The sequence below is a fragment of the Podarcis erhardii genome (assembly GCF_964252035.2).
Source record: "Podarcis erhardii genome assembly, chromosome: 15".
Taxonomy (NCBI): Eukaryota; Metazoa; Chordata; class Lepidosauria; order Squamata; family Lacertidae; genus Podarcis; species Podarcis erhardii.
Genome location: NC_138505.1, coordinates 31,191,934 through 31,213,933, shown reverse-complemented (window position 1 = coordinate 31,213,933; position 22,000 = coordinate 31,191,934). Strand labels below are relative to the sequence as shown.

The 22,000-nt window shown below is 46.4% G+C and overlaps 1 protein-coding gene across 8 annotated transcripts in view; it reads left to right on the top strand.

Annotated features, from left to right (window-relative positions):
• Nucleotides 1-1,024: 1,024 nt before the first annotated feature.
• ARVCF (ARVCF delta catenin family member) overlaps nucleotides 1,025-22,000 on the top strand; it is a 330,432-nt gene continuing 309,456 nt past the window's right edge. For all 8 annotated transcript variants that reach the window (XM_081842755.1, XM_081842752.1, XM_081842750.1 and 5 more), the window contains exons 1-2: nucleotides 1,025-1,123; nucleotides 11,372-11,616. In XM_081842755.1, coding sequence (XP_081698881.1) covers nucleotides 11,401-11,616 — 216 coding nt within the window. In that variant the 5' untranslated portion in view covers nucleotides 1,025-1,123; nucleotides 11,372-11,400. The remainder of the gene's footprint in view (nucleotides 1,124-11,371; nucleotides 11,617-22,000) is intronic.

Here is a 22,000-nt window from a genome sequence, read left to right as displayed (position 1 = left end):
CATGGGATGGTGGACAACGAGCCAGATTGGAAGTTGGCCAACCAGAGCTAGGGTAGTTGTGTGGAGGAAGCATCCTGCTCGGGTGAAACGAGGCGAGGCAGATCTCAGGCTGGGTGTATGGTGGGCTGCCAGACTCAGAGCTCTGATGTTGCATCAGCAAGGAACAAACTGACTCTCAGTCCTGTATAGCAGCAGCAACATGTGCATCCTAATTGTCAGCTGAGAAAGGTCCCCCATGCCATGATCCACAGGGATGCCCACTATCAAAGAGAGAATTCACCCAAGGGGAGGGCAGAAGTTCCTGGTTCTCTAGGCAGGACAGCAAGGCACCGTCCGTACCTTGGAGGAACATAATGGTGTGGTTTCAGGACCATGGACAGTGGTCCAGCAGTTGAGACTGAGCATTCAAGTTGTTTCAGCAAGGCCCAGGAGCACCTGGCTGAGTTTTATAGCAGAATTAGGTAGTTACTGACTGGAAGTATGTCTCCAGTCCACATAGTTGTAAGAAAAGAACTTAGGTGTAGCTAGGGATGGACAAATCTGATAATCTTACTTTCTCTTGGTTTCTCATTTTTCCACTCTTTAAGTTCCGTTCTCCACATTTTCTTATCAGTTCGTGATTATTTTTTTTAAGTCCTTATAAAAATTCACAAGCATTTTAGTGTGAATTTCTCCTAATACACACATCTTTGTAGTTGTGCCTAAAATACACACTTTTGCAAAGCAGCTTTCCCTAATACCTTTTGGATCTTAATTTTCTTAAAACATGCATTTTAATGTGTACATTTTGGTATCATGCTATGTGGCTGGAGAAGTGCATTGCAAAATTTTGGATCTGTGAATTTTGAAGGATAGTTTTGTGATGGTTCACGAATTTTGGAAAGTGCAAATCAGGTAGGTCCGCCTTTTAAATACAATTGGATTTAATTTCTCCCCATCGCTGTGTCTATCAAAGGAGGATACTCCAGTTACTAACCCCTCTAGAACTAACTTTTCTTCTCTCCTCTCCTCTCTTCTCTTGCAGTTGTTTCGGCTTGAGGCCTTCTATGGGTTTACTTTCCTCTAACTTTTAAAGTGCGATGCCCCAGCTTCATTGACACAGAGACGTTCCTAATCTTATTGGGTGTGTATTGCCTGGTTTTCAGTGCATGTCTTCCAAATCTGCATGAGAAATCACATGCCCTTGAATGCTGTTTGATTACTGTGCCATCACATCTAACCTGCTCCATGAGCTATCAATTTCATTGCAAAGAGGATGCTATCTTTGCTCCTTCCTCTTCAAGTGCACAGCTCTACACCCTGCAAAATTATTCTAGGGGTTATACTCAGTGATAGACCTTCTGAGTGTAGACTCATTGAAGTTAATCAACAATTTAAGAAGGGTATTGACAAGCTGGAAAGTGTACAGAGGAGGGCAGCCAAGATGAGAAAGGGCCTGGAAACCAAGCCTTATGAGTAACAGTTGAAAGAATTGGGTATGTTTAGCCTGGAGAAGGGAGGACTGAGAAGTGATATGAGAATCACCTTCAAATATCTGAAGGGATGTCACATGGTGGGTGGAGCAAGCTTGTTTTTAGCTGTTTCACAGGGCAGGACCCTAACCAATGGATTCAAATTACAAGAAAGGCGATTCTGAATAAATGTTAGGAACAACGTTCTAATGGCAAGAACCTTCAACAGTGGAATGGGCTACCTGGGAAGGGAGAGGACATTCCTTCATTGGAAGTTTTTAAGCTGAGCTTCAATGATCATTTTTCAGGGAATCTTTAGCTATGATTTCTGTATTGCAGGGAGTTGGACTAGTTGACTCTCGGGTTGTCTTCCAACTCAACAATTCTATGACTAACTCAGGCCCTTTAATTTCAGTTCTACTCTAAGTAGAACTTAGTTGGATACCACCTCCTGGTCTATTTTCTTGCACTTGTGCACAGCATGGAACAATTGTTAATTTGCTATTCAAATTAAGTCTCTGGCCCTCGTTGCTGACTGACCAAAAATGCTTCACTAACATGCTCCTCTCCCAGAGACTCTCAGGAAGGTTGCATCGTGTAGTGATGGGAAGGGAATAAAAATTATGCAAGATCTGGCTTGTGCATAATCTTTTGACTTTCTGCGGCAAGTGTTCACCTATCACCAGTTTTGTTTATGGGTGGTGTTTTTCAATCCAGTTCCATTTTTACTGCAAACAATGGCAAATTTGCAAATGGCAGCTCGTTTTAACTTCATGAATTGGCACTATAGCTGGATAAAAATTTGGAGATTCAGTTAACTGAGGCTGTAAGGAAGGAATAAGAAGCGCAGTTCGTCCTCAACCCCAACAATTTCTCTCCAACACACACTTTCGTTTTCTCTCAAAACTGTCCAGCCCATGACAACAGATGCTCTCACTTGAGAGTAAGGAAGAGATCTTTAATGAGACAGAGAAGACATACACACACAACGACAGGTGATACACTCCAGCCAAGCAACAGAAAAGGCGAGACGAAGCAACAGTCCAAGTCTAAGTAATCCAAGATCAGGGCAAGAAGATCAGAACTGCTCAGAAGCAATGGAGTTGTCCCAGTTGGGGTGGCCCACCTGGCAGGCTGTTAAAGACAGGGCTTCAGCAATAGGGTACGGTGAAGCCGAGAGCAGACTCAAGCCTCTTCCCCTTCTGCCCCACGCGCACGACAACTGCTGGGGGATGATGGGGGAGCAAGTTATCCTCACTTTGCTGGAGCCTTAGGGTCCCCACTCTTCCATGGGGGGTTTTTTTGGGGGTGCACCAAGCCCTGGCGGCACCCTCAACCCTTAAATTGCAGGACTTGTGTCGTCTTTTATTCCAACGACACAAAGCCCGCTGCCATAACCTCCACAGCAGACCGGAAGTCTCCACTCGCAAGACTCTTGTGCCTTGCAAGACTGCTGAGCATGCAGACATTCACTGCATAAGGGAGGCTGCATCTGTTCCAAGAGATGGGATTGCTGCCGGTTCTTGGCCACCAAGCTGCACCCTCCACTTCTGACTCTGCTTCCTCCACCGCCAGTAATGGGCCGACACCCTCTTTTTCCTTTCCCCAGCAGGGAAGAAGGCAGAAGGGATTCCTTCATCCAGATCTCTCTTCCCCGGTTTCAGCCTAGCCCCAGGTCACCCAACTGTTTCCCCCTCCTTGTCCACACGCATTTGATCACATGGAGCATGTTCACACATGTGACCACACTGGAAACGAGTGGGGTGTCGGTTTAGAGTGTTGGACTAGGACTTAGGAGACAAGGGTTCAAATACCCACTCAACCATGGAGCTCACAAGATGACCTTGGGCCGGTCACTGCCTCTCAACCCAGCCTACCTTACAGAGTTGTTGTGGGGTTTAATTGAGTAGGGGGAGAAGCATGCATGCCACCTTGAGCTGTTGGGAGGAAAAAGGTGGGATATAAGTGCAATCAATCAATCAATCAATCAATCAATCAAATATCAAGTATCTTTGGAGCAAGTGGAAGGGTGCTTCTGTGCTGCAAAGCAATGAGCCTTTTTTTTTTTGCAGAGCATGGATAGATAAGCTCCCCCCTGAGCCAAACACATAAGGCCTCCCTCCTCCAAGCTCACCTTGGCTAGGATTGAATGATGAGCAATCCAAGGGAAAGACCCCCATTCCAGAATGGAATCCTATGACCCCCTTTTTTGTATTGCCCATTACGCTATTGTCTAGACACACTAGCTTTAATCTCTGCTTTTTCAATCTCCGCTTAAGACCCGGGCATTGCAAAGCACAAAAGACACAGCAATGAAACAAAAGGCCTTGCGGTGCTCCTTGAAAATGAGAATTCTTGGAGTTCCTTTAATGGGTGCCTTAATTTGCAAGGAACCGTAAGTGGCATCTGAAACAGGCCTCGGTGGTTCCTGAATTCTTCATGAGCACTTAAGAGGTCCTGAGTGGGGAGGTGGTTATTCCCCACCAACACCCCTCTCTGTTCTTAGCCATTGCTTACAATTGGGAGCTGCCATAGTGCGTTTAATACGCTCGGATGTGCAAAGATAGTGGAGCCTGTGGGTTTAGCTTCCCATTGGCCCTGGAAGAAGCCTGGGGGTGGGGGTTGGTAGCAGAGAGAGAGAGAGACAGACAGAGACAGAGAGAGACCCTGTACAGCTTCAGTCTTTTAAATGGCAATGGAGCAGAAATATCCGGGATTCCTCCTGGATAGCCAGCCATAACCCAAGTCTCTCCATGCCTCACAGCTACAGAGCTATGCAGGCTTCAAAAAAGCACCCAGCAGTGTAGAATCTATAAAGCAGCATCAAGGGTCCTATTGTAAGATGTTGGAAAAGAGGGAGGGGAGCCACATAAGCTTATGTTGATGGGGAGTGGAGGGAGAGAGGTTTCCCTGCTCTGCCTCCAGTAGACAGAAGAGAGATTTCTGGAAGGGGAGGGGTATCATTCCTCCCTAAAGACCTTTTCTTGCTGCATACTGCAAAAGGATCTGGGGTTGCTACTTAGTCGGCCAGCGTTAGAGCCCAAAAAGTCTTCTCCTTTCTCCTTTTTTTTTGATGGAGGACAAAAGGAGCTGCAGGTCAAAGGCTCGGACAGGTAAGCATCCTCTGATTCCGATGCCAGCCTAGAAATAGAAGAGAGGTTGTTGTGGCTGTTCAAGTCAGCACCGGGACTCTATGAGGACAGGTGGTAGGAAGTGAATGGAGCCCCTAGATAACACTGGCAGCGTTTTGAGTAGAGGTGTAACACTGGTGATAGATGCAGCATGAATGAGCTTCTGCCAGGGGTCTCTGCATCCTAATTCTAGTCTGTGGACCAGCAAAGCTGTAGCTCACTGGTGGAGCACATCCTTTGCACGGAGATTTGCTGCCAGTCAGAGCAGGCATTGCTGGGCTTAGATCAGCCTCCTCCATCCTGGTTCCCTCTAGGTGTTTTGGAGCTCGGAGCATCTGCTTTGCATGTAGAAAGTCCTGGGTTCAATCCCTGGCATTGGCTGGGTTACAGGAAGGGAGTTTTTCCCAGCCCTACCTAGAGATGCTGGGGATTGGACCTATGACCTTCTGGATGTTAGGCCCATTGACCTCTGTTTAGCTTCAGGAGGGTAACTGAATCGCAGCGGGAATGTTGACATTCTCCTCCACCCACCAAGATCCCAATGCAGATGACATCCCCACCTTTTATTTTTAAAATATGTGCAAATCAGTAATTTGATGCAGAAAGTCTATGGCCCTAAACCTGCAACTGTAATGTCCTTTTAACCTTCATCACAAAAAATGCATGGAAGCAATAACAATTGAAAAAGGGTCCCCCCCCCCTGTTTTGACTGGGCTCCCTTGTGCATCCACAAATGCAATTATAACATTTCTGTCTGGGGATTGTGAGATGAGCAATGGGACACAACGTGCAGGTGCAAAAACAGGAGGGAAATCTAGAACAGTGTTTCCCAACCTTGGGCCTCCAGCTGTTTTTGAACTACAATTCCCATCATCCCTGACCACTGGTCTTGCTAGCTAGGGATGATGGGAGTTGTAGGCCAAAAATATCTGGAGGCCCAAGGTTGGGAAACACTGATCTAGAAGATGTCTTACTAGTGTTTCCTCTTCTTCATGCAACCACATGCACTAGAGACTTGATGGATTTTAAAGCAGAAGAGTGCTGACAACGTAAAGGAAGCTCCAGAATTTTTTGTCGATAGCTTTTGAGACTCCTAGGACGTGAGGCTGCCAGGCATGCACAGAGCATGCAGGCCACAGAAGTGGTCCAACCACACCAGGATCCCCAGTTCATCCCAGAAGTCAAATACAAGATGCTCACGTTGCCTTTTCCTGTACTCTGAGTGACGGCTGTGTCTGACTTTGCTGTCTGTATTCTGAGTGAAGCTCTGCACTCTTCAGTGGAGCTCCATATGCTTCCATGTGTGTGTGAAGCTCCCAGTGTTTCTTCCATGTATACCATCAACTTCTGCCAACGCTACAGGGTCCCATTCTCTCCCCCACCCCCACCCCTTTGCAACTTCAGAGAAAAGAGTCTCAGTTAAAGCGCCCGGCCATCTCTGCACAGAAATAGTACTATTTTGCAGGAGCCATTTCACTTTGCAGCAACCAAGCGCCCTTGCCAGGTCAACGCAAAGTTAATTTTCACCCTGTGCCTCTGTGCAGGTGAGGATTATGCACCAATCCTTTCTGTGGTTCCGCTGACATTCCTTTGAAGAGGGATCAGAAATATATTCCTTTGTGTGGCTCCTTGCTTTCTTCCAAATCATTTGATATACCCAGCAGCCCCTACACTTCCTTTGCAGCAGGCGATGGCCACAGTGTCCTCTGCTTAACCATGTTTCAAAGCAGGCTGCTGCATGAATTGCCTCTTCCAGCTTGTGACAATCCTTGCTGATTAGCTTGTGCATGCAGACGATCTGCTAATGAGATGTGAAAGAGCGTGCCAAGATCCTGCCTGTCTCCAGCAAGCTTACCTTGTCATCCTGCCCCCCATATTTCTCTTTGCTTTAAGGAAACCAAAAAGAGGGTCACCACTGGAATTCACCTCCCTCTAATCATAAGAGACCATTAGAGTAAAAATTCTGCAACCAGAAAAGCTGGGCTTTGTGACCTCCATGAAATATTCAGGCGCACATCAATTCTGAGATTTTATGCTGCTGGGATGTGGAAAGGAGTTGAGGATTGGCTCTGAAGGCCATCCCTCCGGAAGCTGAAAATCTATTCAGCACTTCCTCTGCTTCTGAGATTTTCAGCAGGCATTGCATGCAACCATGTAAGCATTGCATGTGTGTGTTCATAATGGCTAGAAACTTTTTTTTAAAGCAGAAGCTGAGATTCTTCAGAAGGTGAATTGTATACCGCTCATTTGTGCAGGATTTCAACTCCCGCACCCAACCCAAAAATAGTCTTGATGACTGGAATGGCCGTATCTTTCTCTTTCACTATTGCCTTTTGATTCAGGGTTTGTGTGCATGTAAGCATGCTTAGCCTCTCTGCAGTATGTCAGTTCTCTTATTTACGACATCTGTCACATTTTGCAGTGTACATTGTGCTGTTATCCTCTCCATAAGGACTAGTGAGCTAGTGGCTCCCAGTGTAAATCCTGTAGCATGTGAATATTTTCAAATGCATTTGTAGGTTTTTTACTTTAAAGAAAGAAAGAAAGAAAGAAAGAAAGAAAGAAAGAAAGAAAGATAGTCTGCCATGCTACAAGACAAGACAAGACACCACACCACACCATATTAGAGGAACCCTACTTTGGGCTGCCTCAAACCTGGAGCTGGCCCCTACCAGGCAGACAGCACAAGAAGGAATTTATCAAAAATTTGGTTGACCACCACGCATTGCTAGCAAGCTGCATTTGAGCCTGTTCATGAGCATCTATCCCTCCTGGGTTATGTGAATGAGCAGATTTGACCTTTGGGCTCGCACACCCCCACCTTCCCTATTTTCTGCCATGGCTTCAGGAAAGATATCAGAAGCATCCTTTTGCCCCTTTAAGCTAGCAGCAGCTTCTTGTTAAGTCTGAATTGGAGGAAACTCTGGTTTGTTTATGCTTTATTGACGCATGCCAGGATGAAGCTGTGGCTGATCATAAGAACATAAGAAGACCTCCATCTAGTGCTGCGGCCAGATGCCTAGCGGGAAGTTTAAACCATAGTTTAAACCAGGCACCCCCAAACTCGGCCCTTCAGATGTTTTGGGACTACAATTCCTGTCATCCCTGACCACTGGTCCTGTTAGCTAGGGATGATGGGAGTTGTTTGCCCCCAAAACATCTGGAGGGCCGAGTTTGGGAGTGCCTGGTTTAAACTAACTACAGTCCCTCAGTTCAAATGCACCAATAAACTATGGAAAGTTTATTGCACTAGAAAGCCACTTTTAGCAGTCCAGGCTTCCTCAACCTTGGCCCTCCAGATGTTTTTGGCCTATAACTCCCATGATCCCTAGCTAGCAGGACCAGTGGTCAGGGATGATGGGAATTGTAGTCTCAAAACATCTGGAGGGCCGAGGTTGAGGAAGCCTGTAGCAGCCCATCAACCCTTTGCCAAAATAGGTCACCTCTTCTTAGTTTGCAATAGCACGTCTTCTCCCTCTGCTGTGTGACCATTTCCAAAAGGACTCGGAGATGCAGGAAACAGGAAGGACAGCGGGGCCTGGCTTCCTGTTTCCTTTCCTTTTATTAATCTAGATTTCTGAACTCCTGAACTCCAAAGCTGTCTTGCAATAGCACTACACCAGACTGAGAAGAAAGAAGGGGAGCGCTTTCTTTCCCATTGCAGTGCTGGGCTAGGCAGAGAGAAAAGTCTCCTCTCTTCCCAGTGCAGCACTGGGGGGGGGGGGCAAACACACCCCTCCGCTTATTGGCAGAAGTGTCTGTGTGGGGTTGTCTTGAATATGTGTGCATGTCTATACCCGCCTATCAATCAGTTCAACTTATTGTATACAGTGGTACCTTGGGTTACAGACACTTCAGGTTACAGACGCTTCAGGTTACAGACTCCACTAATCCAGAAATAGTACCTCGGGTTAAGAACTTTGCTTCAGGATGAGAACAGAAATCATGTGGCAGCAGTGTAGCAGCAGCGGGAGGCCGCATTAGCTAAAGTGGTGCTTCAGGTTAAGAACAGTTTCAGGTTAAGAACGGACCTCCCGAACAAATTAAGTTCTTAACCCAAGGTACCACTGTATATGGGACGCGGGTGGCCCTGTGGTCTAAACCACAGAGCCTAGGACTTACCGATCAGAAGGTTGGTGGTTAGAATCCCTGCAATGGGGTGAGCTCCCATTGCTCAGTCCCTGCTCCTGCCAACCTAGCAGTTCGAAAGCACATCAAAGTGCAAGTAGATCAATAGGTAAACAGCGTTTCCGTGTGCTGCTCTGGTTCGCCAGAAGCGGCTTAGTCATGCAGGCCACATGACCCGGAAGCTGTACGCCGGCTCCCTCAGCCAATAAAGCGAGATGAGCGCCGCAACCCCAGAGCCGGCCACGACTGGACCTAATGGTCAGGGGTCCCTTTACCTTTAGCACTGTATAGCCAAAGGCCTTCACAACAGAAAGCAAGACATTCCTCTAAAATCAAACAACACACAAGTCTGTAACTTACAGCATAAAAATTTAAAATCACAACGTATCACCACAAGCTTCTTAGCTGCCAGAGAAAATTTGGCTACCGAATGTGTCATTTGTATTGGCTAAGAGTTCAGCTGTCACTTCCTGGGAGAACCAATAGAAAATTGGAGATAATATATTCTCCCCGTCCCCCTCTGGGCACTGTATATAAAGGGCAAACCTGCCTGTCAGTAGGTGCACCTGCCTGCCTGTCTTAGTGCCTCGTTGCATGTTCATTTGCCTGCCCAGGGCTGACTCAGGATGTTTTGCCACTCCAGGCAAAACTGGGCGGGGGAGGGACTGGAAAAAGGCTGCCCACCCCCATAGCAACCCTTGCCTCCTCTTCCTCCTCTGCAAACCTCCAACAATTGGGAGAGGAGGCCCTGGCAGTGGGCTGGCGAGGGACAACTGGCTGGCATCTGAGTGGGCAGGGACTGCAGCTGCACTGTCCCTCCTAGCTCTGCAGAGCCTACTGACCTGAGGCAACCTCCTCACCATGCCTTACAGGTGTGCTGACCCTTCCTGCCTGTGTCCTATGTACACAAGGCAATGCTTATTGGTCACTTTGGCCACACTCACCTCTGTGGCCCTTGTAGGGTTGGCCAACCCTCAGGCCAGATCTCAAGACATATGGAGAGAAGATCCACTCCCAGTTTGGTGCAATGCCCAAGCCATACATGCCTGTGCAAATATAACATGCCCTGATCTGTTGGTGGACATGATGCTTTTGGGTTCTTTTTGCACGGGGAAGCTTCTGGTGAAATAACCCCCATTGTAAACATATAGGAAAACATGTGTTAGAGCAGCTCAGCCTTGGGAACTCCACTCCCAGCTGTTTTGCGAAGTCACAGCAAGTCTCAGTCAACCTTGAAGCTTCATCTTGCCGCTAGCAGTCCTCTGGTGTGGTGCTTTTGCCACTTAAAAGAGTTAATTCTGGTCCATCTATTAAAAGCAAAGGCATCAGATGTGAATGAAAGTTATAGAAATAATTGGTTGGCCGGGAGGTGGGTGGGGGGGAGGAGGCGGAAAGAGAAGAAAATGGGAAGCTAATATATTCTTAAAAGTACATTATTGTTTGCATAGTGAAATTACTTTCATGAAAAGTGTGAGAATCGCTTGTCAGACAGAAAGCTTTGGGGCAGGGCGGGGGGAACAGTGCCTGTTGAGATAAATCTAAATTCTGTTCAAGGTGTACATAGTCTTTATAATAATAATAAAAAAAGATTTGTTGCAATGCCATTAAGTAAGTGTCTGGAAATTAAACCTTTTCTAAACGATATGAACAAAACAACAACCACCACCTTGGGTTTGTATCCAGTGCTGATCAGAGAAGACACATTGAAATCATTGGACATGACTAAGAACATGTTCACATCATATGTTTAAAGCATTATGATGCTACTTTAAACACTAGGTAACGTCTGGCCCCATGGTTCATTTTACATATCATAAATCCCTGCATATTTTACAGAAACTATACCATTCAGTATTCCATTAATACACCCATCATAACTTTTTTACACTTTTGAATTTATCTTAATGCTGCCAGTGTTTTCAGCTGTACGCAATTATTTCCCACATATTCAGTAAATGTTTTCCAATCTTTTCTAAACGTATGTTTTTCTTCTCTTATTCTATATGTTAAGTTTGCAAGCTGCGCAGATTCCGTCAACTTAAGTTGCCATTCTTCTTTGGTTGGGACCTCGCTCATTTTCCATTTTGGGGCTAACAAAACACGGGCCGCAGTAGTGGCATACATAAATAACCTTTCCTGACACCTGGGAATTTCAGTCTGAATTATCCCCAACAGAAAGGACTCTGGTTTTTTGGGGGAAAGTACTTTTAAACACCCCCCCCCCAATTCATTATGGGTCATTTCCCAATACTCTTTTACCCTTTTACAAGTCCACCACATATGTAACTGGGAACTGTAGTTTGTCAGGGAAATCTGGGAATCACAGCTCCATGAAGTTAATAGGGGTCTCCTAGCAGCTCTCAACAACCTTAAGAAACTACAGCTCCCAGAATTCTTTGGGATATGCCATGGCAGTTTAAAGTGGTATCGCGGTGCTTTCAGTGTATGGTGTGGGTGTGTCCTAAGCTAAGCCTATGAATTTCAACTCGTCTGTTCTGATTAGAACTTAGCTGGATTCAGCCCTTTTGCCTTTGAGCATAGATATGATGTCGCAGACTAATTAACCTGTGCCGTTTTCCTTTTCCTTTTCATTCCTGACCTCTGACCTGTGTCTCCTTTCCCCCCACCCTTTCCCTGACCTTTGTCATTGGCCCATATCAGTGAACAGGCAAGACAGTCTGAGCCCAGTCATGGAAGACTATGATATCAGGTCTGCTGCCAGCATTTTGGCATCTGTTAAGGAGCAAGAGGCTCGTTTTGAGCGCCTCACCCGGGCCCTTGAAGAGGAGCGGCGCAATGTCTCCTTGCAACTCGAACGCGCCAATCAGCCCTCCGACCGAGTGACCATGTGCAACATTGGCAGTGCTCAGCCCCTGGCAACCGCCTGGCAGCAGCTGGTCCTGCAGGTAAATTGCCTGCTCTTATTGCTTGTCCCCTCTGCGTTATGCATCACCCCCACCCCTGTCTCCATTACCAATGTCCATTTACCGTATTTTTCGCTCTATAGGATGCACTTTTCCCCCTCCCAAAAGCTCCTTGGCTTCAGCGATAGCAATGCGAAGCCTGGAGAGCGAGAGGGATTGGTGCACACCGACCCCTCTCGCTCTTCAGGCTCAGCGAAAGGAACCTGAAGCCTTCGGAGCGCAGGTTCCTTTCATTGAAGCCAGGAGAGCAAGACTCTCCTGGCTTCAGCAGAGAGGGAGAGCTGCGCAGCACCCTTTGAGCCAAGCGGGAGGAGAAATGGAAGGGGCTCCGCTTCTCCTGCCGCTTCGCTGAAGGGGCGCTGAGCAGAGAGGGGGAGATATTTTTGTTGTTGTTCTCCCCCTCTAAAACAAGGTGCATCCTATGGTTGGGTGCGTCCTATAGAGCGAAAAATACGGTAACTACGAAAGACATTTATTCGTGGGTCATGTTTTGTATACCAGCCACCTTTTCCATTTTGTCGGTTGTTTCCCGAACCAGTGGGGGGCAGTAGACGGAAAAGCAACCTCTTCTTCCCTCGCCGATTCCTTCTTGATTAACTTCCTGTAGATTGTTTTCTCTCTCAGGCTTTACTTCCTTCCTGCTGCTTCTTCGGTGTTAGTGTTGGACCTGCCTTTTTTTGTTAACCTCATTACTCCATGATGGCCAGGTGTAAGCCTGTACTCAAGATGGCGTGGTTTGCTAGGAGGAGTAAACCTTAAGTTTCTTTTTCCTTTTTCTTTTTTTCAAGATAATCTTTATTGGTTTTTTAATTACATACACATATTGCATTACATTTTACATTTATACTTGCTCCTAGGAGCTGACTTCCCTCCTTCCTTCTTCTGGCTTTTTTTTTATATCGTCTCTAAATTTTGGAATGAACCTTACGTTTCGTTATCGTTTCAGCCGACGGTCTATTTATCAATGCACTCTGCTGATATATGCATTATATATAACATCCTTCAAAGAGCTCAAGCTTAGGCCTGGTCAACACATGTTGGGAAATGAGGTAGTTGGCTGTTGTGAAAAGATTGGAATGGACTGCAAGGGCAGAAGCTGCATATATTGCAAGGTGACTGTCTGGAGTGTCAGACTTGGGCATATGCATGTGAGGCCCAGGGCCACTAAAACTGAGGATTGTTAAAACTGAAGGGAGACCTAGAACAAATCACGGCAACAAGGAGTGCTCAAGCTCAGAGTTTCAGTCACCTGGACACACTTCTCTCCAGGATACTCAGTTCACCACCCCAGTTTCCTGTCCCCCACCTCAGCAGCCATATAGAAGTGTAAGGTTGGAAAGGGCCATGAGGGTCATCTAGTCCAACCCCCTGCAACGTAGGAATCGCAGCCAGTGGCGTAGCGTGGGGGGTGCAGGGGGGGCCGGCTGCACCGGGCGCAACATCTGGGGGTTAGGGTTAGGGGGCGCAAATCCACGGGTTAGGGGGCGCAAATCCATGGGTTAGGGGGCACAAATTACTTGCCTTGCCCCGGGTGCTGACAACCCACGCTACGCCACTGATCGCAGCTAAAGAATCCCTGGCAGATGGCCATCCAACCTCTGTTTAAAAACCTCTAAGGGAGGAGAGTCCACCACCTTCCAAGATAGTCCTTGGACTAAAGCTCTTGCATCAGGAAGTTCTTCCTAACGTTTATTTGGAATCTCCTTGTTTCTTGAGTCCATTGATTCAAGACAATCAGCATTCTTTGCCCAATGAGCATGCTTATTCTATGCTGGGCTGCTTTTCAGTTCCTCCCCTATTTAAGGGTTTTGTTCTATTCTTTCTTAAGAATGGCAGTGGCCATTTTGAGCATGTCCAATTGATGCACATTGTTTTTGGCCCCAGAAGGGGGCAAGGGTGGAGGTGGAATGGGCCTATGCCCAACCACTGATGTGCGCAATGACCTGGAACCCAATCATGTATTGTTTTTAAACTGTCCTCGCCTTTTTGGGGGTATTTGTAAAAGCAATTTTAAGAACATGTTTATGGCTGTTTTTATCGTTTGTAAATTGCCACAAGACGTATTTAAAAGCTAATAATAATACAGTGGTACCTCGGGTTACATACGCTTCAGGTTACAGACTCCGCTAACCCAGAAACAGTACCTTAGGTTAAGAACTTTGCTTGAGGATGAGAACAGAAATCGTGCTCCGGCGGTGCGGTGGCAGCAGGAGGCCCCATTAGCTAAAGTGGTGCTTGAGATTAAGAACAGTTTCAGGTTAAGAACGGACCTCCGGAATGAATTAAGTACTTAACCCGAGGTATCACTGTAATAATAATAATAATAATAATAATAATAATAATAATAATGCATAGTAGGGAGAAGGGTATCTGATAGAAGCTGCTTTGCATGGTCAGAGACTTAGTCCATCTAGCTCAGGCATAGGCAAACTCGGCCCTCCAGATGTTTTGGGACTACAACTCCCATCATCCCTGACCACTGGTCCTGTTAGCTAGGGATGATGGGAGTTGTAGTCCCAGAAATCTGGAGGGGCCAAGTTTTCCTATGCCTGATCTAGCTCAGTATTGTCCACTCTGACTGCCAGCATCCCTTCAGGGTTTTAGACAAGGGGTTTCCCTAGCCCTACCTGAAGATATCAGGGATTGAACTGGGGACCTTCTGCATGCAAATCACTGAATTATGGCCCCTTCGCCAAATAGAAACAGCTGTGCTGGTGTTGTCTCTGCAGCATGTTCAGTAAATGGTCAATCCACCTGCAGTCTCAGGTAATGCAGTCTGTTCTGCTACCTCGTATTGCTGCATGTATAGGCTACACCTTGGGGTAGCCTGGGCTTTTAGTCAGCCTTTTATTGTATAGCATGGTGGGTGTCCTCCCCACCTTGTTACCTGGGGTTCCTGGGCTCCTTCATACTCCAGCAGTACACTCCAGACCGACTCTTGTACACAGTACAATTGTAAATTGGAGCACTTCTTGGTGATGAGATTTGGTTCTTAGTGTGCATTCTGTTCCCCGAGAACATAATTTGAGTAAAGTCAACAAAATGGGAGTGGTGGATAGGCTTGTGTCAACTTCTCCAAGGTCTAGATTTTGGTTTTGGGGGCACCAAGTGCTCTGGGTACTGGCTGAATTGAAATGGATTTCCAAGTCTTTTCTGCAGAGCAGAAGTGAAGACTTGGTTTCTCTTTGTGAATATCTTGTGTTGTGATGTTTGCAATTGGCCTCATGTTGATTTGGGTCCAGTGTTATGTTGGGGTCCAGTGCTGGAAGCCCATAGAGAAGGAGGCAAGGTTGCTGAGGGATTACAGGACCACGGATAGCTCCAAGCAAGAGGAGGTTGAGCCTCTGAAACAGGGTGGTCCAACTTTTCATTCTAAGTGGGCCACAAAAGTATAGTACTTCAATATGGAACCTGTGGGGCACACACTGCCTTGTTGCATGGGTGGGGGGAGCAAGGCCCAAATTTGACCCTCCCAGCCCTAACAGCCCTGTTTTACAGTGTCCTCCTCCTGCTTCTATTTCAGACCTCAAGATTATATGTCCTCTTTATTTATCTTCTGATGGCATAAAGGAGCAGGCATGGGTGCCTCATTTTTCTCTAGACAGACCAGAACTAGAAACTTTTCTACCCAGGTTATGTGTTTTCTACAACAAACAACTTCATTGTGTGTGGTTTTGCAAGTATCTTCAGACCTCTATGTGGGGTTAACAATGGCAAGGGTTCCATCACAGGTGCAGAGGGAGTCACTTGGTATTGCAGTAATCAAGTGCCAAGCATACATGTGTGAACTAGGCTTTGGTTTCAAAGGCAGACCCAGAAACTGCTACTGAGAGTTTGAAAAAGACCCTGATTGTGTTAGGTGACAGAAACTGGGCAGAAAAGCTACTTGGGTTTATCTTCTTCTTTGGGGATTAAGGGGTTTCTGAGAATTCTGCTTTGGGACTGGGACTGTTCCTGTTGGAGATCTTTATCAATTTTCTGCAACAGTAGTTGGGAAGGACCATAGCTCTGTCTGTCTCCAAATCAGTCTCTTAAGCATAAGCCTAGAAAGAGTATTCTCTATAAGATTTAATATCAATATACACATCAAGACTTTGAGATTAGACCACTGAAGAAGCCCGGAAAACTATCTTGGGAGTTTCCTACCTGCATGCCACAGTTAAAGGGCCCCATCAGGGGCAAACAGTTGCCTTTTGATTACTTGAACTGGCAGGGCAAAACAGGTACAAAATGCCAGTACCCTGTTGTCTACAACTTCATTGTCTACAACTTTATTAACATCTATCTACAATTCTACTGGGACGCGGGTGGTGCTGTGGGTTAAACCACAGAGCCTAGGACTTGCCGATCAGAAGGTCGGCGGTTCGAATCCCCGTGATGGGGTGAGCTCCCGTTGCTCGGTCCCTGCTCCTGCCAACCTAGCAGTTTGAAAGCACGTCAAAGTGCAAGTAGATAAATAGGTACTGCTCCGACGGGAAGGTAAACAGCGTTTCAGTGCACTGCTCTGGTTCGCCAGAAGCGGCTTAGTCATGCTGACCACATGACCCGGAAGCTGTACGCCGGCTCCCTCAGCCAGTAAAGCGAGATGAGCGCCGCAACTCCAGAGTCGGTCACGACTGGGCCTAATGGTCAGGGGTCCCTTTACCTTTTTACAACTCTACTAGCATCTCTCGGTATTGTGAATATCACCAAACTTACCTTTTGTTGGTATCTTCATGAACTTATCTAAAAGATAAGTTGAAAAATCTATTGAAACCAGACATTATAAGTTCATTTTAGGCTGGGTAGTTCGCAAGTCTTTGTGGCTTTGTTTAATGTTTTGTATTTTTCTCAGAAGGTTGATTAAGTATGTATAATTATTGTTCTGTGTCTATTGATCGCCATTGTGTTGCATGAGTCGCACTCCTGTCTCCAGGTAGGGCTGGGAGAGCCAGCCTTGTCTGAAACCCTGAAGAGCATCTGATAGAATTATCAGAATTGTAAAGGTGGAAAGGACCATGAGGGTCATCTTGTTGAACCTCCTGTATTGCAGGAATCTTTTGCCCAATGTGGGGCTCGAACCCATGGCTTTGAAGTTAAGAGTCTCATGTTCTATGGACTGAGCTATCCCAGCCATCATAGTACATAATACGGAGCTAGGTAGGTCCAATGATATGACTCAGTATATGGCAGTTCATATGATCCTGAGGTCCTAATCTTACTATGGTTTAGAGCAGGGGCCGTAGCTTAGTGGTAGAGCAGATGTCCTGTGTGCTGAAGGTCCCAGGTTCAATCCCTGGTATTTCCAGGTAGATCTGGGAGAGACTCCTGTCCAAAATCTTGGACAGCTGGTACTGGCCAGAGTAAACAGTGCTGAACTAGACAAAGATCTGACTCAGGAGAAGGCAAGATTCCTATGTTATAAATTTATCTTTTCCGCTTTTTGTTTATACAAGGACCAACCTCCAAGGGAATCTGACCTTGCAACTCTTTCCCCCACCCCAAATTTCCCATTGCTTTTGGAGAATGGGGAATTAAATAATAAGTTTATTTCTATTCCAGTGGCCAGTCTTTTCCATAAGGAAACCTGTGACCTGAATATTTAAGCTGTGCTGGCTCCTTCCTTTGGCAAAATGTAGATTCTCTGTTTATCACACCTAGCAGGTCAAAGGGGGTAGCTGCAGATCAATCAGTCCGCCGAGGTTCATGATCTTCTGTGGACTCCGTAGGTGTCGGTACTGTTATAATGATTTTCCTTTTCCTTTTGAGCTGTGAACCTCTTGCATTTGAGATCACACCCTGTGATAGACCTTGTTGTGATTCTTAGGAAGAGTTGCTGTGCCCTTTAAGATGAAAGGACCAGGCAATATGTCAAAGTGTCCTTACAAACAAAAACAAATGATTGCAATCCTCTGCACACTTTCCTGGACCAAAAGCACATTGGACAGTTTGGTCTGAGTAGACCTGTGGATGATTAGACTCCACATCTGCTGTGATAAAGCACCTCTAAGTGACTTCAAGGAGAATCGCATCATATTCATAGACTTTATTAGGATTTTGGAAAGCACCGGGGTTGTGATAGAGCTTAAGTCAGAGAGACAGAAAAGAGAGAGAGAGAGAGAAGCCCATCTGCACTAGACATTTCAAAGAGTATCATATCCATTTAAACCAGTGGTTCTCAACCTGTGGGTCCCCAGATGTTGTTGGACTACAACTCCCATCATCCCCGAGCTCTGGCCTTGCTAGCTAGGGGTGATGGAAGTTGTAGTCCAACAACATCTGGGGACCCACAGGTTGAGAAAGGCTGCTTTAAACAGTTATGGGTGCTGGGAGTTGGTAGGAGACCTAAAGTTCTGAGTAGTTTAATAATCAATCCCTCTTCCCATGAAAATCTGGGAATTGTAGCTTTCTGAGGGAAATAGTGGAGTCGTCTCCTACCAACTCCCAGCACCCTTAACAAACTACAGCTCTCAGAAGCCATGACTATTTAAAGTGGTATGATACTGTTAGATGTTCGTTGAATATGGGGCCAGTGAGAGAGAGAGAGAGATGTTACCTAGAGCAGTGGCTTCCAAACCCAACTGTACCACTATAAAATTTATAAGGGTCTTGGAAGACCACTTGATTATTTTTCTGCCTGTTGCCTGTGGACCCAGGTGCAGTTGTGTAGTGGTTGTGCAGAGCAGGCGGCACATGAAGACCAGGAGGACCAATCACCAGATCAAACCATAATTAGCAGCTGTTTGGAAGGTTGTATTGCACTGCATGTGTGTGCATGGTGAAGGTTGTTAATGGTTCATGTGTGGCATATGTCCACTGCTTCTCGTTGTGATGGAAACCCTTGATTTTGAGCCATCTTTGCTGGACCACTAGAAAGCTTAAGACAGAGGATCTTGTTGTGGCTTTGTGGAGTAGTTTACAGGACAGAATGGCACTGGAGAGAGAGAGAGAGAGAGAGAGAGAGAGAGAGATTAAACAGGAAATCAGAAGCATTGCCTAATGGAGTGACAATAGATTGTTAAATGTTTTTCAAGGATGTGGGAGAAGCTATTTGTAACCCTCAAGTCAAGGGGCAAGGAGGCAGACATTTTATTGAGTCAGCTTGAGGGTGTGGGTTGGTGAATCCAGCGCTGGCAGGTAGGGTGGGGAAGAGGTTAGAACTTTTACATTTTTTCATCTTGAATTTCTGAGAAGGGAAGAGCTAGTCCTCTCCTTTCCTTGTGCCAGCCTAATGTGAAGAGAAACGGGAGCTTCAAAAACATGGTCAGCGGTTGGGAAGGAAAAGCAGATCTAAAAAATGTAGCAAGATGTCTAGTACAGTAGTGTCTACATAGACTGGTAGCAGCTCTTGAGAGGCCTTTCTCAGCCTGATGCGGAGATGCAAAGGATTTAATTTGGAGCTTTTCGTGTGCTGTACCACCAAGCTATGGGCCATGCCCCTAAGAGTTGTATTGGTTGCTGCCTTAAACTGACCTGGATCATAAGACATAAGAAGGTAAGAAGAGAGTTGCTAGGTGGTGCCAGTGGCCCATCTAGTCCATGGGTAGGCAAACTAAGGCCCGGGGGCCGGATCGGGCCCAATCACCTTCTACACCTGGCCAGCGGACAGTCCAGGAATCAGTGTGTTTATACATGAGTAGAACGTGTCCTTTTATTTAAAATGCATCTCTAGGTTATTTGTGGGGCATAGGAATGTGTTGATTTTTTCTTCTTCAAAATATAGTCCACCCCCCCACAAGGTCTGAGGAACAGTGGACCGGCCCCCTGCTGAAAAAGTTTGCTGACCCTTGATTCTAGTTTAGCCTTCTGTTCTCACAGTGGCCAACCCAATGCATACGAAAGCTGCAGAATCTGAGTGCAAGAGCAATCTCTCCACCTGTGATTCCCAGCATACTGCCTCCGACAACGGAGGTCCTCCTAGCTTAGCGTTGTCTATCTGTCCATGATTTTAGCCAAGTACGTTCCCAGCCTTACCTGAAGATGCTGGGGGGTCTTTTGACATGCCAAATACCGTATTTTCCGCTCTATAGGACACACTTTTTCCCCTCCAAAAATTAAGGGGAAATGTGTGTGCGTCCTATAGAGCGAATGCAGGCTGCGCGGCTAAGCCCAAAGCCAGAACAGGGAGATGGAGCGCTGTGGAGCACTCCGTCTCACTGTTCTAGCTTGGGGATGGCTGCGCGCAAAGCCTCTGCAGGGCAGCGGGGTGCCTTCACCCCGCTGCCCTGTGGAGGCTACAAAGGCTGTCCCCGAAGCCAGAACAGTGAGACAGTCTCGCTGTTCTAGCTTGGGGATGGTAGCCGCCTGAAGCCTCCAGAGCGCAGCGGGAACTCCCACTGCACTCTGGAGGCTTTGGGTGAATGCACCTTGAATGCACCTTGTTTTAGAGGGGGAGAACAAGAAAAAAATTTTTTTTTTCTGTTCTCCCCGTCCTATGGTCCGGTGCGTCCTATAGAGTGAAAAATACGGTATGTTCCCTGTCACTGATCAGCAAGGGCCAGTTGTGAGTTAAGCACGAGCCTCATGGTTGCCTGGTCTTCATTTCCCCTGTGACGTTTCCTTGCTCCCCTTCCTTCTGTGAATTTCTTCCCATGCCTGTATGAATTTATTCCCTTCGCCGTCTATTTTAAGATACCATTTGCGAATTCATGTCTAGGTGGAAATGCCTCTTCTAGCTAAGCACCCATCGTATTGCTACAGCTTGAAAAGAATATCTGAGCAGCTGAGATTTGTTTTATTTTAAATGACTTAAAAGCACAGGGTCTTTTCTGCCAGATGTTTGTAGTTGCAAACAGACTACTGCGGGATGGAGAGGGGGAGAATTGACCCCCCCCCCGGTCTTTATTATGCTGCTTAGTTTTCTGGTGGTAGAACACAAAATAGTCCAGATGCAACCTCTGAGAGAGTTTTATTTGAAAGCGAGAAGTCGGGATGAATGGTCTGGAAATGCTTCCTTCCTCCCTGAGATTCTTGTCATTTGATTGATGCAACCAGCACGTGATTACTCCAAACAGTGGAAGCATTTTCTAGGAGAAGCTGAGGGTGGGGGGAGCATAAGAGATGCTGGAAATGGGAAGAGGCAGAGAGAGAGAGAGAAGGATGAAAGAAGGGAGCTTTGCAGTGTGAAAATGCCTTCTCTAAAAATAAACAGCAATCTATGTGACCTGACTTCCGGATTTGGCTTTTTCTGTTGTTGAAGGCTGCGCATCTCTCTCCTGCTTGGCAAGGGAGAGTGTGGGCCTTTTGGACCCCTTAGCTAGGCTCACACAAGTCTTCAGGATTCAGGATATTTGCACTCCACTCTTCCTCTGAGGAGCATGCGTGGGATTGTTCCATTTTCTCCCAGCACCAGCCCCCATGAGGTAGATTAGACTGAGACTGTGTGACTTTTGACCCAAGCCAGCCCATGAGTGCCGTGGATGAGAGGAGGGAAATCTGAGTTTGAACTCCCAAAATTCTGGCTCCCAGTTGGAGAAGGGGAGAAATTCGACTCAGTTCATGTTCAAAGGTAAACCTAATTCGCACTTTCCCAAACATTCTGAGATCTGAAAGGGAGCCATCCTTTAAAATCCGCCCTTCTCTGAATTTTGCAATGCAGCTTTTCAGCCAAGTAATATGGACACAAGTGGATATATAGCGCTGCATTCCATTCCATACCAGTGTGGTGTAGTGGTTAAGAGTGGTAGTCTCGTAATCTGGGGAACTGGGTTCGCGTCTCTGCTCCTCCACATGCAGGTGCTGGGTGACCTTGGGCCAGTCACACTTCTCTGAAGTCTCTCAGCCCCACTCACCTCACAGAGTGTTTGTTGTGGGGGAGGAAGGGAAAGGAGATTGTTAGCCGCTTTGAGGCTCCTTCGCATAGTGATAAAGCGGGATATCAAATCCAAACTCCTCCTCCTCCTCCTCCTCCTCCTCTTCATGGAAAAACACACACAGAGAGAAATGGGTTCTTTTCGGGAAAAATCGCTTTGCAGAAATGATCATATTGGGTGAAATTGCGTACAAATGTGTGTATATTTGTGTGCGGGGATCACAAATATTTTAGGGCCTTGTGAATTTTCACAAGGCCCTAAAAGCATTACAGACAGATGCAGAAATGTACAAGACTAAACTTAAGATGGGAAATAATGAGAAGCTAAGGGAAACCAAAATGGTTCAGTTTGCCTGTCCTGAAAATGTACTGAAATGTCCTGAAAATATTGCTTGCTTGCTTGCGGATGGTGCTGTCTACATCATTTAGTGATTGATTTAGCATTGGTGTGATTTGGCTTCATGGCTTTGGGGATGGCACTTAAGAAAGAATCATAGAGTCATAGAATTGTAGAGTGAGTCATCCGAGGATCATCTAGTCCAACCCTCTGCAATGCAAATTTATTGTAATGTATGA